The sequence below is a fragment of the Colletes latitarsis genome, chromosome 7, assembly GCF_051014445.1.
Source record: "Colletes latitarsis isolate SP2378_abdomen chromosome 7, iyColLati1, whole genome shotgun sequence".
NCBI classification, from domain to species: Eukaryota; Metazoa; Arthropoda; class Insecta; order Hymenoptera; family Colletidae; genus Colletes; species Colletes latitarsis.
This window is the reverse complement of record NC_135140.1, coordinates 12,489,222-12,505,371: the sequence shown is the minus strand read 5'-3', so window position 1 is coordinate 12,505,371 and position 16,150 is coordinate 12,489,222. Positions and strand designations below refer to the sequence as shown.

Genomic DNA, 16,150 nt, shown 5'->3' with positions numbered 1-16,150 from the left:
AAAGTATTTTTCCAAGTACGACCATGTAAATATGTACACAACGTTTCATGACAAATCATCGTGACCTTAAAATGTTAAGGATGCTTTCCTACTATTTTGTACATTACAAATAACAAGTCTTTATTTATATTAAATAATCTGTATCTATAACGTGATTTGAGGATGAATCTCGGTAACAAATCTATTGTATATCGCATATTACATAGCTGGTACGTCGTTGTGATGTGCGTGTGTGTGTTCGAACATATACATTGTATACCTGTGTAAACACGTATGCATGCGTATTCAGGGCTGTTTTTAATACACAGTAGCAATAAAATGAATTCGTAATCGTCGTCTCGTATTTAATTAATAAAACTTAATACTGTAACATTTGATGGTACTGTTTATTAGAAATCTTACACTAAACATTATATTATAAATATTATGTCTTCGATACTAAATATAACGCCCACATTTGTCGACAATATTGCTTTTCACAGCGGATTCAAAATCTAAAACAGCTAATATCGTTCGGTAGAAATGAATTTCACGTTTCATGATCCAGTAAACGATAAACAAATACTAATTTGCTCTCTCCACTGCTTTAAATGCTCTGAATGAATTCCCTTGTCTAATCGAGATGTAGAAAACACCATTTATGGCTTCTAGAAGCACAAAATCGTTGGATAGATGGATTTTGACAATTGTTTCGTTAAGAATTTCAAGTATTTTTATAATTTCATCGTTCTGGAAACCCAAGCAACGCGTGATATGTTAGTCGATGGTCGTTCGAATCGCTTCGGATACTATTTACAATTTTTAAACGATAGTTATTTATTCTATAACCTAGAGTGCTCGTAACGATATGGCGGTTGTGGATACAAGTGTGGGAGTTGTATCGGCGGCACGGTTCCATCGTCGGTAGTAAACGTATCGTTATCGTATCCTAATTCTGGTTTCGTGGTAGCTATGCTCTTTGTTTCTGGCTTGGCACCGTCCATCAGAAACATGGTGAGGAAGAACATGATAGAACCTGAGGATAATTGTATCTTTTTAGACCGTTTCTTACATACAGGGTGGACCTTGGTTACACTTGGTAAAAATATTTTGTACGATTGTTTTTTTTATACCACTATATGAAAAAATGGTGTGTACAAAATTTGGTGCAGATCGACCAACGAGAAATAGTTTCGAAACAAATGTAACTTGGAAGAAAACAATTTTGTTTGCAAGATTCATTTTTGAAATTTCAAAATCATAATTTTTTATATTCTTGTAGAACGTAAAAAGACGAATTCAACGATATACAAAACTGTCTGGAAATTGTGTATTGAAACGGAGAGGAACGAATTACAAGAATAACAAATTTTCAAATTCGATGTGTCACCGTTTACCGTTGTTATGAAATTGAAATTTTAGGGTCGAAAAACAAGGTCCACCCTGATACGTACAGCGGAGAAAATTTCTATAAGAACGGTGATATTTTGAATAGAAGTGGGAAGTGTTCTTAATTGTTTATTTACTTACTGATGCCGTAAAATCCGGCATAAAAGATGTAGAGAGATTCTCGGTAACCGATAACCATTCTAGTCGGTTCGACCAGTATTGGCAAATTTCCGCCGATGTTGTTCATGACGAATAAAAAGGCGCCGATGGTGGTCGACCGGAAGTGTAGAGGAACTATTTCCACGACCACGGCGAACACGATACCAAACCACATTTCAGCTGCAATAAAAGCGATCCACGGTTATACCCCCCTCTCGAAACATTGTTCGAGGTTTTTAACCAGTTAACTGTGTTTGACGAGTATACTCGTCATGGAGAAGTGCCAGGATTTTTTATCATGGCGAGTTTTATAAAATAAACCTATCTTTTTGATGCAATATTTTAACAGCGACACTTACTTTGTCGAATTGTCGATCTATTTTCGTGACACACAGAAATTCGCACTTTCAACACGGAGCGACAGAGTTAACTGATTAATAACCGATCGTTGTTTTGCTTACCAAAAAAGTAAGAAATTCCAAGAGTGATCATAGCCCAGACTGGAGTAAAGTATACCGAGCCAAACGCAAACGGTGTCGCGATTATCTGACTGATGGCGAGGCAGGCGACGCGCGATCTGATTCCCATTTTTGCAACAAATTTGTCACTGACCACGCCACCGACCACCACGCCGATGCTACCGATCACGATCGTCACGGCGAACAGCCACCAACCCAGATCATAGTCGGGGAAGTAATCCCTGTAGTAAAGGTCGCAATTGTACGCGAAACACATGCCACCTGAAATTAACAACGTTCTTCTCAACTAGATTTTGTGCATTCTTTTGCAACAAAAACAAAGAAGCCTAAAGCTTTCTTGGAATTTTCGACAGTATTATAATACTGTTCAGGGTTTGAATGGCTGATGCGAAATCTCGAGTTTTAATTGATCGATTGGTTTGAAATTTATACAGTTCGACCAGCCCTGGGAAAATTTTAATAGGAGATTCTGGAGGGCAAAATAAGACGAAAATCAAGAATACTAATTTGTCGATGGAGGCTTCGTTAAAAAGTTATTAACGTTTAAAGTTTGTGTCTGTAGATAGGCAACCTGCATACAGCTGCGTGCGCTACAGGCGGAACTTTAAACGTTAATAACTTTTTAACGAAGCCTCGATCAACAAATTGGTATTCTTGGTTTTCGTCTTATTTTGTCCTCTAGAGTTTCCCATTAAAATTTTTCTCAAGGGACACCCTGTATAGAATCATTAGGAGACGTGCCTTTATCGCTGGAACTAGGCACGTTAAGATCTGACGTGTTTTCTATTTCTTTTTACACTTGACGAAAAAACAACAAAAATATGTATATTCCAAGTTTAAAGTGTTGGCATTTTGAGGCGTTCAATTTTGTTTAGTTCGGGTAATAATTGTAAAAATGATTTCTGTCACGATAAAACGTTGTCGTGTCAGCCATTTGAACGTGTTATGAAATAACTTGTACAATTTTTCTGATTTTAGGGTACATTGAGATCCGATGTATTGTTCTGGCAAAAAGAAAAGAATGTCATTGTCATTTTTTATGAAATATCGAGATGTTTAAAAAGCAAATATAGTTATATTAGTATGTGTTTGTCTTTACCGCAATGCCTGACGCTGGCGGCTAAACACAGAAGAACGATCCTCGGTTGCAGGATTACTTTCCAAATTGGTATTTTCGATCCATCTTTGTTTGTTTGCTCCTCGCCGATCGTCTTTCTCTCCGGCTCGCTGAGGGAGAAAGTGAAAGCGGCCATAATCAGTCCGACGATACCAACTCCGTAGTAGCAGGCCCTCCATCCCTGTTTAAATCATTATTTCTGTCATATTATGTCCAATTGAACTCAACATCCAAGAGTCAATATTCATCCATCCGAATCATTGGTGAAAATACACGATTAAACTGAGACCTGATTTAATTTTTTCTTCGTCATACAAAATATGGAAGAATTTAATTCTCTTTGAGATTTATTTAATATATTTTTAGTGTCGTAAAAATTACATATAAAGAGTAAAAGTAAAAAGAAATCGCTCTTTTGTAAACATATACTTTAGCGTACTCGAATCGAATAAATCGTGTCTTATATATTTAGAATTAAAGCCAAACTATTTTCTTCCCTTTAATATTTCCTATCTAAGAATAGAAATTGTTTGAGATCCGGATTCGATTGAATAAGATTTTTTAATTTTAAAATAAATTTAAAGTTTGCTCACCAAGTCCGCTATGTTAAGTTTCGGTACGTAACGACCAACTGGAAACGCAACACCATAACCACCGTATATGCCCCAGTTGAAAATCGACATGACGAGTCCACGTTGTTCTTCGGGGAACCAATCAGAAAGTAAACCAGTCGCCAGTGGATTGCACCCTGCCTCCCTATGTGTTCACATTTTTTTTTTTTTTTTTTGTTTAACTTTGCAATACATCAAAGCATCAACGTTATTTCTACCGTGGAGAAACGATCGAACTTGGATAGTAATTTCGAAGTTGAAATTGTAAATAGTGCCTATCTATACCTTTGGTAGAAATAGCGTTAAACGGTTTCGTTTATACAGGGTATCTATCTACTGGTGGTTAATAAGGCGACTTTACAAACCGAAGAAAAAGGAAAATCAAGAGACTTTTTTATTTGAACGATTAGATATTGACGCTGTATTCATTATTTCCAAACATTACGATGCTTTAAATAAATCTTAAAGAGAATTAATCGAACTGTTTTTGTATCTTCTTTGGCGAGGAAATAGACGTTTATTTAGTATCGATTGTTACAAATATTTTAACTCACCCGGCCGCTAGTATCATGCGAAGAATTACTAATTGCCAGTATTCCTTAACTGCGCCCATTAGGATGATCGCGATACTGAATATCAGGGTGCAAATAGTTAGCAACCTCGTCCTGTAAATAAAATTATAATTATAATCGTATGTATGGTTCGGAACTTGAATTGTTTATTATTTTATACATGTCATTGGGAACATATAGTATTTCAAATCGTTTTGGAAAAATTATTTTCAATTGCAGGGGTCAATTACAATCATTTTTGATCATTAGACGTACCCCCGAAATCCTATCTACTTTCTAGAAAAAAATTCGAAAAGGTGTGAAATTTTACAACAAAATTCAAAAATTTCAAACCATTCTGGAAAAATTATTTTTGGTTGAGGGAGACAATTACAATCATTCTTGGTCATTACACATACCCTCGAAATCCTATCCACTTTCGAGAAAAAAATTCGAAAAGGTGTAAAATTTTACGACAAAATTAAAAAATTTCATATCGTATTAAAAAAATTATATTTAGTTACAGGGGTCAAATACAATCATTTTTGGTCATTACACATACCCCTGAAATCCTACGCATTTTCGAGAAAAAAATTCCTTACCGAAAATCTAATTTCAGGCCAGAAATGTCTGCCCGAATTTTCATGTGAATCTTTAAAACGTCATAACTTCTGAACGGATTGGACGATTTTAATGTTTAAAAAAGCAAACGACGCGTATTTTAGTGTAGAATATGTAGAAATTATAAAAATATTCGAAAAGTTGTTCCTTGGCCCCGTAATGTTAGAAAAACCCCATAAACATGGTCCAATTTTCAAACAGCCATAACTCCTACAATTGTGAATATATTTCAATGAAACTTTTTTCTGAAGTAGAGCTCATGGGTACCTACAAAAAAGTATTACACAACTTTTCTGTAGGTCGTCAAGTAAAATTATTAAAAATCAAAAACTAATTCTTAAGAAAAATCGACAGGGGGTAGGTGCCTAAATTTTTCGGCGAAAAAAAAAAATTTCAAATCGTTCTAAAAAAATTATTTTTAGCTAAGGGGGTTAATTACAATCATTTTTTATGAATAGACATACATCGAAATCCTACCCAGTTTCGAGAAAAAAATTCGAGAAGATTTGAAATTTTTCGAGAAAATTAAAAAATTTCAAATCGTTCTGGAAAAATTATTTTTAGTTGCAGGGGTCAATTACAATCATTTTTGGTGAAGAGTCATATACCCGAAATCCTACTCATTTCCCAGAAAAAAATTCGAGATGTGAAATTTTTCGAGAAAATTAATAAATTTCAAATTGTTCTGGAAAAATTATTTTTAGTTGCAGGGGTCAATTACAATCATTTTTGGTGAAGAGTCATATACCCGAAATCCTACTCATTTCCCAGAAAAAAATTCGAGATGTGAAATTTTTCGAGAAAATTAATAAATTTCAAATCGTTCTGGAAGAATTATGTTTGGTTGCGGGGGTCAATTACAATAATTTTTGATAAATAGACGTACGCCCGAAATCCTGCGCATTTTCGAGAAAAAAATTCAGTACGTTCGGAACTTTAAACGTTAATAACTTTTTAAGAAAACCTCCATCGACAAATTGGTATTCTTGATTTTCGTCTTATTTTGGCCTCTAGAATCACCCATTAAAATGTTTCCCATAGTTGGCCGAACACCCTGTATTTAATAACAAAGTTACGTTTCTCGTCCAATGAATATAGTAAAGGAATATTTATTTTAAGAATAAAGATGCAGCGATCGCGCGACGTTGTGCAATGTATATCGTTATTTTTATAGTTATGATCGTGAATGATTAGATCCGGTAGAGCATCGTAAAGAGTCATTGCAACGATATTATCTCTGTCTCTGGAAACGGTACACGTTGTGTAATCGCTGGAAACGTAATTCAATAATGATTTCTATTTAATAACGGGTACCTGTTGTATTTGTCAGCGGCTATGCCCAAGCAGACGCCAACGACGGTGAACACGGCGATAAAACTCGGTCCAGCCAAGATTTGATAGTCCAGACCAAGGCCATTGTAGTTCCACTCGCAGTAGCGTGAACCATTCAATTCCAGAGACTCGCAGCTGCGAAACAAAGTACATACATACGTAAGTTGAACTGGCGGATTCTAATTCGATCGAAGGTAACGTCGACAACATTCGTGATCACAGTGCACGCTGACAATAGTGAAAGTATCGATGCACAACCTTTCGCGAAAAGTATTTGTATCGACGTCGTCGTATTGAAATTAAATTGTAACGCAATAAATTCGTTGCAACCCCTCGAACGTAACTTATAAACTGATCTTTATGGAAATTCATATTTTTATTAATAGAATTAATGAAACGGGAGCTTCGTAGAGGTTCGTTTCAACCCCTAAATATAATAATTCGTATCTCGAGTATTTCTTAGATCTTTGAGAATTAAAATCTCCCATAAATGCATAAACATCCCCATTTATATAATTGCTTCAGTACGAAATATACTTGGAAATTATTTGAACCTGATAATCTCATGAAAATCTGACTCGTTACAAGTTCTGAGTGTCAAGTTTAACAATCATGAGGCTACTCACTCATCGTCAACTCTTGTACATTAAAATCAACACGGTTTTACATCGACGATTCATAAAACAAATCTATTCTTTTTTGTGGCCATTCCTAGTACGAACAAATTTCTGTAAAATTTAATATACGTTTGAAAAATTATTTGGAATTAAATCGTACGTCATGGGGTTGCCTATATTTTAATTTTACGTAATTGTTTGTGCTCAAGTGTGTTGCGTAATAGGAAAACTTACAAACTTTCGTTCTTGGCTGTCTCGCATTGAACCGGAAGATCGGCGACGGCCAGTGTGGTCGAATTAAATTGGCACGAAATGTCACCATAGTGTAAATCCTCCGCTGTCGCTTTGCTCGTGACACCTTGGAGTGTTAAACAACGCGTTACACAAACGACGGGTATTAAAAAAGAACGTGTTTGCTTACCAATCAAGTAATGTCCCAACTCTCCGAGCACGTATCCGATCGAAACAACGGCCAACGCGTAGGGTTTGTAAAGGAACCGCAATCTCTTGCACGTCGTGCACAACATTGTACCCTGAAGGAAAGAAATTCGATCGTTTAACTCGAAACGTAAACGAGCGATCCTACGAGATCGAGGAAACGATACGTTGCAAATAATCGAGTAATCGCGAATAAGTATCTAAACATCTTGGAGAGTATAATTTTTTTGCTTTGATTAACGCAGACTCGTAGGCATAATTTATAGACGCGTTATGAAATCTACACGGTTTACGACAATTGGTTAACGCGTTCTGGTGCGTACCATTGAATTTTACGACGTGTATATATATATATATTTAATATATATATTTAATCGTCAGAGTGGAAAAATGCGATCTAATTGAATAGCTTTCGCAGTTTCAAAAGAAACGACACTTTTTACCAATCAACTATATTTACACTTAGTTAATTGGTCGAAACCACTTTGCAATATCTCCTTTGCAATTTACGAACTTTAATTGCTACCGTAATATTTTGTTACAGAAATTAAAAAAAACTTTATCGAACAGTCGGATCGGAATTATACATAGCATTCCACTTAAGTAAAGAAAGGGTAGGATGCAATCGCGTTATTTAGATAAATGTTTTCTTTTTTTTTAATGGAAAGGGTACGGTTTCCCTCCAGTTTGTACGGCGCTGATGCCTACGGTTGTTTGTTTCTAAAAGAGCGAAGATAACGAGAATATTGTTTTAACGAGTGGCAAATGTTCGGAAGAAACGTCCGCGCCCATTTCTGTAGGACTGTAATGCGCGTGCATGACTCGGTCGCCTTGAACCAAAATCATTGAAACGGAACGGAAATGATCGTTTTAATAATGTTTATTCTATTATTCGCGAAAGAAATTTGAAACCGGAGAAATTTAGAAAGAATTGTTTCCACGAAAATAAATTGAAGATAAATTATTCGGTGTCGCGCCATACCGTCGAACGTGCTACTTGTTTTCGTGTATCGATACAATTACTCGTTAACATTGTATTACAGTATACGTAAACCTCTTCCAATACTTTTTCACGCTTAGATAGATACACGTGTCTGATTTAGGATTAGTGGATATTAGAATCGATCTAGTTTTCATTAGAAGAATTGAGAAACGTTCCCCGATGTTTTCCACGTCGCGTATCGCTGTGATATTCATAGAAAATGCAAAGTAAATTATTATCTTTGGATCGAAGTTTGTTATTCATCGGAGTGACTTTTTTTTAAATACCGCCTAACTCCGCCCAATGATTCGTGCGAACAGCAGGAAACCTTGAAGTTGGTTCGTTACGCGTCGAAACGGAAGATAAATTAACAGAAACGAATACGTCACGATACCAATTGCGCATCGTTTCGCTACTCCTTTTAGACACCATTGTGACCCGAATGTTTTGTACTTTACAGTTTCGAAAAAACGACTCGATGGCGTTCGAGATAAGAAACCTTAAACGTGTCTTTAAACTTGCATAACTTTTCGAGTATGGGAATTAATCGACATTCGAACGGACTAAACTCTACGTAAGACTGGCGTGTACACGGGTATATCCTTGGAAAATAAACCGTTGATGTTATTTTTAATTTTAGATCGCTGTACAGTTAGTACGATCGAAGTGTTTTTACATATGTTTGTAAGCGTAGAAGAGGGAATATTTATCCTATATTTGGATTGGGTTGCGCTAAAACAAAGAGAATTTCAACAGAGAGATCTTCTTCTATATTGCAATCTTTTATGGATATCCAGGCATTGAATTAGCGATACTTGTACGGGGAACAATAGCTAATGCATTATGTATAAACGAAGAATCCTGCAACATATTCACTTTTTACAACTCATCGTTCAAAACCGTTTTCTACCATAAACACTTTGGCTGTTTTATCGTTAAAGTGCAATTAATCGATTGTAATTTATGGTACAGTTGATCAACGATTATAAATCGAACGACAAGTGGGTTTAAACCGACGAGAGAACCGGGTAACCAGTACCATTTCTTGGCCATTAATTAATACGTCGAAGGGGAAACGGAAAATTTATTCTATCCGAGTAACACGCCCAACGAGCAAGAAACCGTAGAGAATGCACAGTTTCCGTCCAATCGTTATTAGAATCTTGACCGACGACCATATAGAATCGCGTTGAATTTCCTAACTCTGATCTATTTTTAATTATCGTTTTACAATTTTGATACCAGAACGAAACGAACTGAATCGAAAGTTTAATCGTCTGATTTTCGTCGAGTTGGACGAAACGTGATCCGATCGATGATTCAAGATCACGATCGATAGAAAATCACGCTTACGAACTAATAAATAATCATGATCGGCAATGATTATTCCTCCAGTCGCCTTGGTTTTTACGAAGACTAACAAACGTGAATTTTGTAAAGTCGGAAGGCAGTTTCGTTTCTCGATAAATGGAAATTGAAAATTTTCAACGACGAGTAAATAACGAAGACACAAAATGGTAGTGGCCTTGGTTTTACGGAGACTAACAAACGTGAATTTTGTAAAGTCGGAAGGCAGTTTCGTTTCTCGATAAATGGAAATTGAAAATTTTCAACGACGAGTAAATAACGAAGATACAAAATGGTAGAGCAAAAAAGAGCGCGTGTAGATTAAAAGAACTGTTTCCTTTCGATGGATAACTCGCCGTGAAATCGTATTTCAATGCACGTAGCTTGCTTTTTAATTACTGCGGCGGATCCGCGGTGTTCCGGGGATTAAAGTTTTACTCAAGATACTGTTATTCGTTATGTTGCATACCTTCACGCCAATTAAACATACCGATCAGCCAGCAGGCATATTATCGCGTTCCTTACGAATTCACGTGCATCGCGAAACCGAGGATGATGCGTTTGTTGTGGTTTGATTTCCGAGCCAATTAACCGTATTCGAGTGCATACATGTATGCACGAACGTGCAACGATTCCTCGAACTTCGGTATTTTATCGTTAATTCGAAATTTATTGCCATCGTCGAAACGTGCAACGTGTACGTAATTATAACTCTGGAAATATTTGCATACGTATCGTAACGGCTGATTGTTCGACGCCGTTGAGTCACTTTTCAAGAAAACTCATTGTAATTTGCATGTAATAATATTTATTATTACTCAAGTTATTGCACGTTTCCCGCGGCTCTGTTGTTTTTAATTATTGTCGTGATATCTCTGTAATCTTTCTCGAATTATACACACATATTAAATACATATTCTTTTATCGTGCGAACCGAAAATATGTCAATGTCTAGAATAATTTGGAACAGAAATAAATTTTCAGCTTCTTTTCACTATTGTTCCCCGTAGAGTAGTTTGGCGTTCAAAGTGGAATAAAACGCGGGGAAAAGATACCTGAAACGTCAAGTATCGAGCTTGCTTTCTTATTTAAAGAAAATTCGTGGATTTTCGTGCGGTTTTTTTTCTTCGTGTTGCACGCGTTGGTCGCAAGATTGAAAACGTTTTGGCCGAGCTTTGCAATATTTATGACCGCCAGCGAAGGTGTGACCTACGCGAGGTACAGGTTTCTGTGATTTCCGAACGATTAGATCGAAGGCTGAACGAGCCTAATGGGCGTATACTCGGAAGCGGAATCCTGATTGGACATAACATGCCTCTCAATTAGTCGACTGCTCGACATCTTCAAGAGCGCGCTGTTTCTCTGTTAATTAATAGAAACGGTGCAGCTGGTGTACTCTGATTAATAATTTTGTCCTCGAAGGGCGCGTATGTCTTTTATTACGCCTGTTTTAGACTAACAGGAAAACTAGAAACTATCCGTTTACGTACTTGCTCGATATTAATATGATAATTAGGAAAAACAATAAATTTGTTCGAGTGGAAAAATATTTAAAAATATTTCTTTGTTGGGCCAGATTTCATTCGTTATTCTCGAATAAAATGTCAACTCAAGTATGTAGCTAAATACCTGGTCAGATAGGTGTAATTTGTAGAAATGGTGCAGCTGGTGTGCTATGGTTAATAATTTTGTTGAAAACTAGAAACTATGTGTTTATGTACCTGTTGTATACAGGGTGTTCGGCCACTCCTCGGAAAAATTTTAATGGGAGATTCTAGAGGCCAAAATAAGACGAAAATCAAGAATACCAATTTGATGATTGAGGCTTCGTTAAAAAGTTATTAAAGTTTAAAGTTTCACTCGTACTGAATTTTTTTCTCGAAAATGCGCAGGATTTCGGGGGTATGTCTATTCACCAAAAATGATTGTAATTAACCCTCGCAACCGAAAATAATTTTTCCAAAACGATTTGAAATTTTTTTTTCCGTAGAAAAATTTCACACCTTCTCAAATTTTTTTCTCGAAAGCGCGTAGAATTTCGAGGATATGTGTAATGACCAAAAATGATTGTAATTGTCCCCTGTAACTAAATATAATTTTTTTAGTGTGATTTGAAATTTTTTAATTTCGTTTAAAAATTTCAATACCTTCTCGAATTTTTTTCTCGAAATTGAGTAGAATTTCGGGGGTATGTGTAATGACCAAAAATGATTGTAATTGACCCCCGCGAACGAAAATAATTTTTCCAGAACGATTTGAAATTTTTGAATTTAATTGTTAATAACTTTTTAACGAAGTTCAAGAAATTGATATTCTTGATTTTCGTCTTATTTTAGCCTCTGGAATGTCCCATTAAAATTTTTCCCAGGGGTGGTCGAACACCCTGTATAAATAGTATAATTTAAAAAAAAAGAATAAATTTGAATCGAAACATTAAACAGATTTCTTCGAGTGTAAAACTATTTAAAGATATCGAACGATTGTCCATAGATATTGTTTGCTTGGTGTATATTTTATTCGTTATTCTCGAATAAAATATCAACTCAAGTATGTATGTAAATACCTGGTCAGATAGATGTAATTAATAGAAATGGTGCAGCTGGTGTGCTTCGGTTAATAATTTTATTGAAAACTAGAAACTATGTGTCTATGCACCTGCTGTATATAAATAGTATAATTTAAAAAAAAAGAATAAATTTGAATCGAATGATTAAACAGATTTGTTCGAGTACAGAAATATTTAAAGATATCGAACGATTGTCCATAGATATTGTTTGCTTGGTTTATTCGTTATTCTCGAATAAAATATCAACTCAAGTATGTAGCCAAGCACCTGGTTAGATAGGTGTATCTGTTTACACTTTCGTAACGCATGTTGCGCAAATAAGAGAAATATGCATATTTTTCTTAAGTTAATAATAACCTCCACCTTTCCTTGTATGGCTCTCTTATCTAGAATATTCTGTTCAATTACTTTAATTGCTACATGTTTCTATTCAGCAGCGAAACTGAGAGGGTAGCACGGCAAAGTTAAATATTGGAATTTCTAATAGAATCCAATTCTAATAGAATTTCGTAAATTATTCGATACACGGTTAAACTAGAACACGAAACGTTAAGGTTTTCGTAAGAAGATCCGTGAGTCGTGCGTTTGGAATGAGTTCCGGAATGTAAAACCGCGTTCACTCTGGTAATTACAGTCTAACAAAGATTTACAGTTCTCTGATAATTTATTATAATCGCGGCACATTTTTCACGGAATCGATCGATCGAATCCTGTTAATTCAACCGATCCTACGTTAAGACGTTACGAGAAATATACTGGGTGCTTTTGGGCAATCAAGCTTTAGAAATCAATCATCTTTCAAGTTGTTTCACAAGAAAGTTACTTTAAAAGAGATTTGTACATTTGTGTTATGATCCGCAATCCTAGTTACATATAAATATTTAATTAAATCGCATTTTCCATCCGTTGCTAACACCGACTACGCGACACCTTTTTTTTTATGCGAACAGATCACGTTTTCATCATAGCGAATGTTGTTTTATAATTTATTCTTTCTGCTCTACTTATCGAATATCTCTCGATTCATTAATCTCTTTAAACATTAAACGGTTGGGACAAGATCTATATCAAAGATCCGATTACCCGTCTTTCTTAAGATTTAAACGAACAAACCGGTAGATACTTTTTAAAGAAGCTGTTTACGACAGCTTTCGCACTGTAGCAGGGTTCGTTCGACTCGAACTGTTCACCAGCGAGGAATAAAATTTGTTTAGATCGATTCCTAGACCAACTTCCCTTTACACTTTATTCGTAACCAGCCAGTTCCACGAACAAATCCAACATATTTATTCCCACTATCGATATTTGCTCGAGTTTGCCATTTCCCATTCAGTATTGAAAAATTCTACAAAGGACGCGAACGCCTTCGTATCCATGCAACGTTCACCGACGAAACAACGTGAACATAATTCTCGTATCCGGTTCAGCTGTTTTAACAATCGTGTCTCGCCGCGCGCGACTCTAAACAAATACTTACGCGTTTATTGTAGACCGCGTATTTTGGTTCCTCTTGCAAAATGTCCCACGATAACCGCGGTTTGGAATCACAGAACTGTTCGATACACGATACACTCGGCGAAGGAATAACGTTTGGATTGTTTATCAGTGAACGCGTATACACCGATCCCTCCAGTTGCGAGGGATGGAGCGTTAAATGAAGAACGAGCCACCGGTCAACCTTCATTTATAAGAAAGTGTCCAAGGATTGGACCTTCCACGGGATCTATCGAGGAAGGGGTACCAACCAACAGACTCTGCATTCATAGATTCCTACTCTCGGCCAAGTACTTTGGCTTCATAGTGGGAGGAATACTCTTGATCTTGGATCATACAAGGTTCTTTTAATCGACTATTTTTTTTACGTGGTTTTTGCTCGTCTCGGAGCGTAGGAAGAAAATTAGTTCCATCGTTTCGATGAACATAAGGGACCACGTTTGGTAAATCTCCTCGAGACCGTGTTACTTTTTTTTTAATTATCTGCGGGCACCGTATGGGAATGATTACGTTTTTAAAAGGACTGGATCGTTGCGTGGATCACCCTGTATAATGTACAACTTTTAGCACACCAAACGCGTACATTAAACTAAAGCAAAAAGTCGAAAAATTTCACACCTTTTCGAATTTTTTTCTTGAAAATGCGTAGGATTTCGGGGATATGTGTAATGACCAAAAATGATTGTAATTGACCCTCGCAAGCGAAAATAATTTTTTTAGAACGATTTGAAATTTTTTTTTTCCGTCGAAAAATTTCACACATTCTCGAATTTTTTTCTCGAAAGTGAATAGGATTTCGGAGGTATGTGTAATGACCAAAAATGATTATAATTGACCCCTGCAACCGAAAATAATTTTTCCAGAACGATTTGAAATTTTTGAATTTAATTGTTAATAACTTTTTAACGAAGCCTCCATCGACAAATTGGTATTCTTGATTTTCGTCTCATTTTGGCCTCTAGAATCCCCCAAGGGTGACCGAACACCCTGTATAACGTACGAACCGTTAATGTTACGAATTACCAGTCCTTGACGAATGATAATTGACGACCCGACAATGGGAGAGCTTGATATCCGAGTTTAGGGTTAACGAACGTTGCGTGTAAATAGGCATGTATGGTTGCACTCGTTGCTGCATTACTGTGTAACATTGACACACTTTGATTCTCGTGTCAGTTGTTTCACAGCATGATACGTAATAAAGAGCTTGTGGACTCTCCTTGAATTCTGTTACCGTGATAAAGCAATTTTAATAACATAATGTTGCCAGAACAATCACGAATTAACAGAGTCTGTACACCGTATACACGTTAAATAAATGGAGAGTAATAAAACAATATTAACCCTCGCACTGAGATCGCGGATTTTGTTGTGTATTGTCGTGTAATTACGATTAAAAATGTTAAATAAAGAGAATTATATCAGGTCGTCCCACGATTTGTGCCGCTCGATATTCTGAAATTGACGAGGATAAAATTAGCAATTTAATAGAAAACAAACAAAAATTTATCAGTTTAGGGGATTATTAAATACTGAAAATTCTGATGCGCTATCTTTAATTTCTGTTAGATTTATTATCGCGATACCGACCAGCTATACAAACTGATGGAATTTATATAAGTATAAACAAGTTCGCTTCTGTGTTTACGGCTGAGTGAATTGCGCTAAATCATGCCCTAGACATTGCCTTAAGCAACAAACACCCCAATATACAGGGTGTTCGGTCACCTCTGGGAAAAATTTTAATGGGAGATTCTAGAGGGCAAAATAAGACGAAAATTAAGAATACCAATTTCTTGATTGAGGCTTTGTTAAAAAGTTATTAACGTTTAAAGTTCCGCCTGTAGAACGGTGAACAGTTGCGTACACGTGATAGTGGTTCTCATGCAGCATGAGAAACTCTACTTACTGACGTATCGACAGCCTTACAGTTTTCTAAGTGAGAGCCACTGTCACGCGTACGCAGCTGTTCTTTTAAAAATTTGTTTTTCATTTTTGATAAATTTGTTTGACGCTCTACAGAAAAGTTGTCTAATACTTTTTTGTAGGTACCCATGAGCTCTACTTCAGAAAAAAGTTTCATTGAAATATATTCACAATTGTAAGAGTTATGGCTGTTTGAAAATTGGACCATTTTTATGGGGTTTTTCTCATTTTGCGGGGTCAAGGACCAACTTTTCGAATATTTTTAGAATTTCTACATATTCTACACTAAAACACGCGTCGTTTGCTTTTTTAAACATTAAAATCGTCCAATCCGTTCAGAAGTTGTGACGTTTTAAAGATTCACATGAAAATTCGGGCAGACATTTCTGGCCAGAAATTGGATTTTCGGTAAGGAATTTTTTTCTGGAAACTGAGTAGGATTTCGGGGGTATGTCTATTCACCAAAAATGATTGCAATTGCCCCCTCCAACTAAAAATATTTTTTTCAGAACGATTTGAAATTTTCTAATTTTGTCGAAAAA

General features: G+C 36.0%; 1 protein-coding gene across 1 annotated transcript; it reads right to left on the bottom strand.

The window, feature by feature from the left end:
• Positions 1 to 428: 428 nt before the first annotated feature.
• On the bottom strand, positions 429 to 13,935 carry LOC143343822 (putative sulfoacetate transporter SauU). Its single transcript, XM_076769095.1, has 10 exons — positions 13,666 to 13,935; positions 7,277 to 7,388; positions 7,090 to 7,213; positions 6,221 to 6,373; positions 4,289 to 4,399; positions 3,717 to 3,879; positions 3,106 to 3,304; positions 1,989 to 2,267; positions 1,510 to 1,707; positions 429 to 1,015 (listed from the first exon to the last, which is right to left on the bottom strand). Exons 1-10 carry the CDS (start codon positions 13,870 to 13,872, stop codon positions 822 to 824), a joined length of 1,740 nt encoding a protein of 579 aa, XP_076625210.1. The 5' UTR covers positions 13,873 to 13,935; the 3' UTR covers positions 429 to 821.
• Positions 13,936 to 16,150: the final 2,215 nt, after the last annotated feature.

Bases quoted from the DNA above. Each gene is read 5' to 3' on its own strand.
- LOC143343822 (XM_076769095.1), bottom strand. From the start codon at position 13,872: ATGAAGGTTGACCGGTGGCTCGTTCTTCATTTAACGCTCCATCCCTCG. The intron at 7,214-7,276 runs GTAAGCAAACAC...TAACACTCCAAG, and splicing joins GTTGGGACATTACTTGATTG to GTGTCACGAGCAAAGCGACA. The intron at 4,400-6,220 runs GTACCCGTTATT...TTTTATTTACAG, and splicing joins GCCGCTGACAAATACAACAG to GACGAGGTTGCTAACTATTT.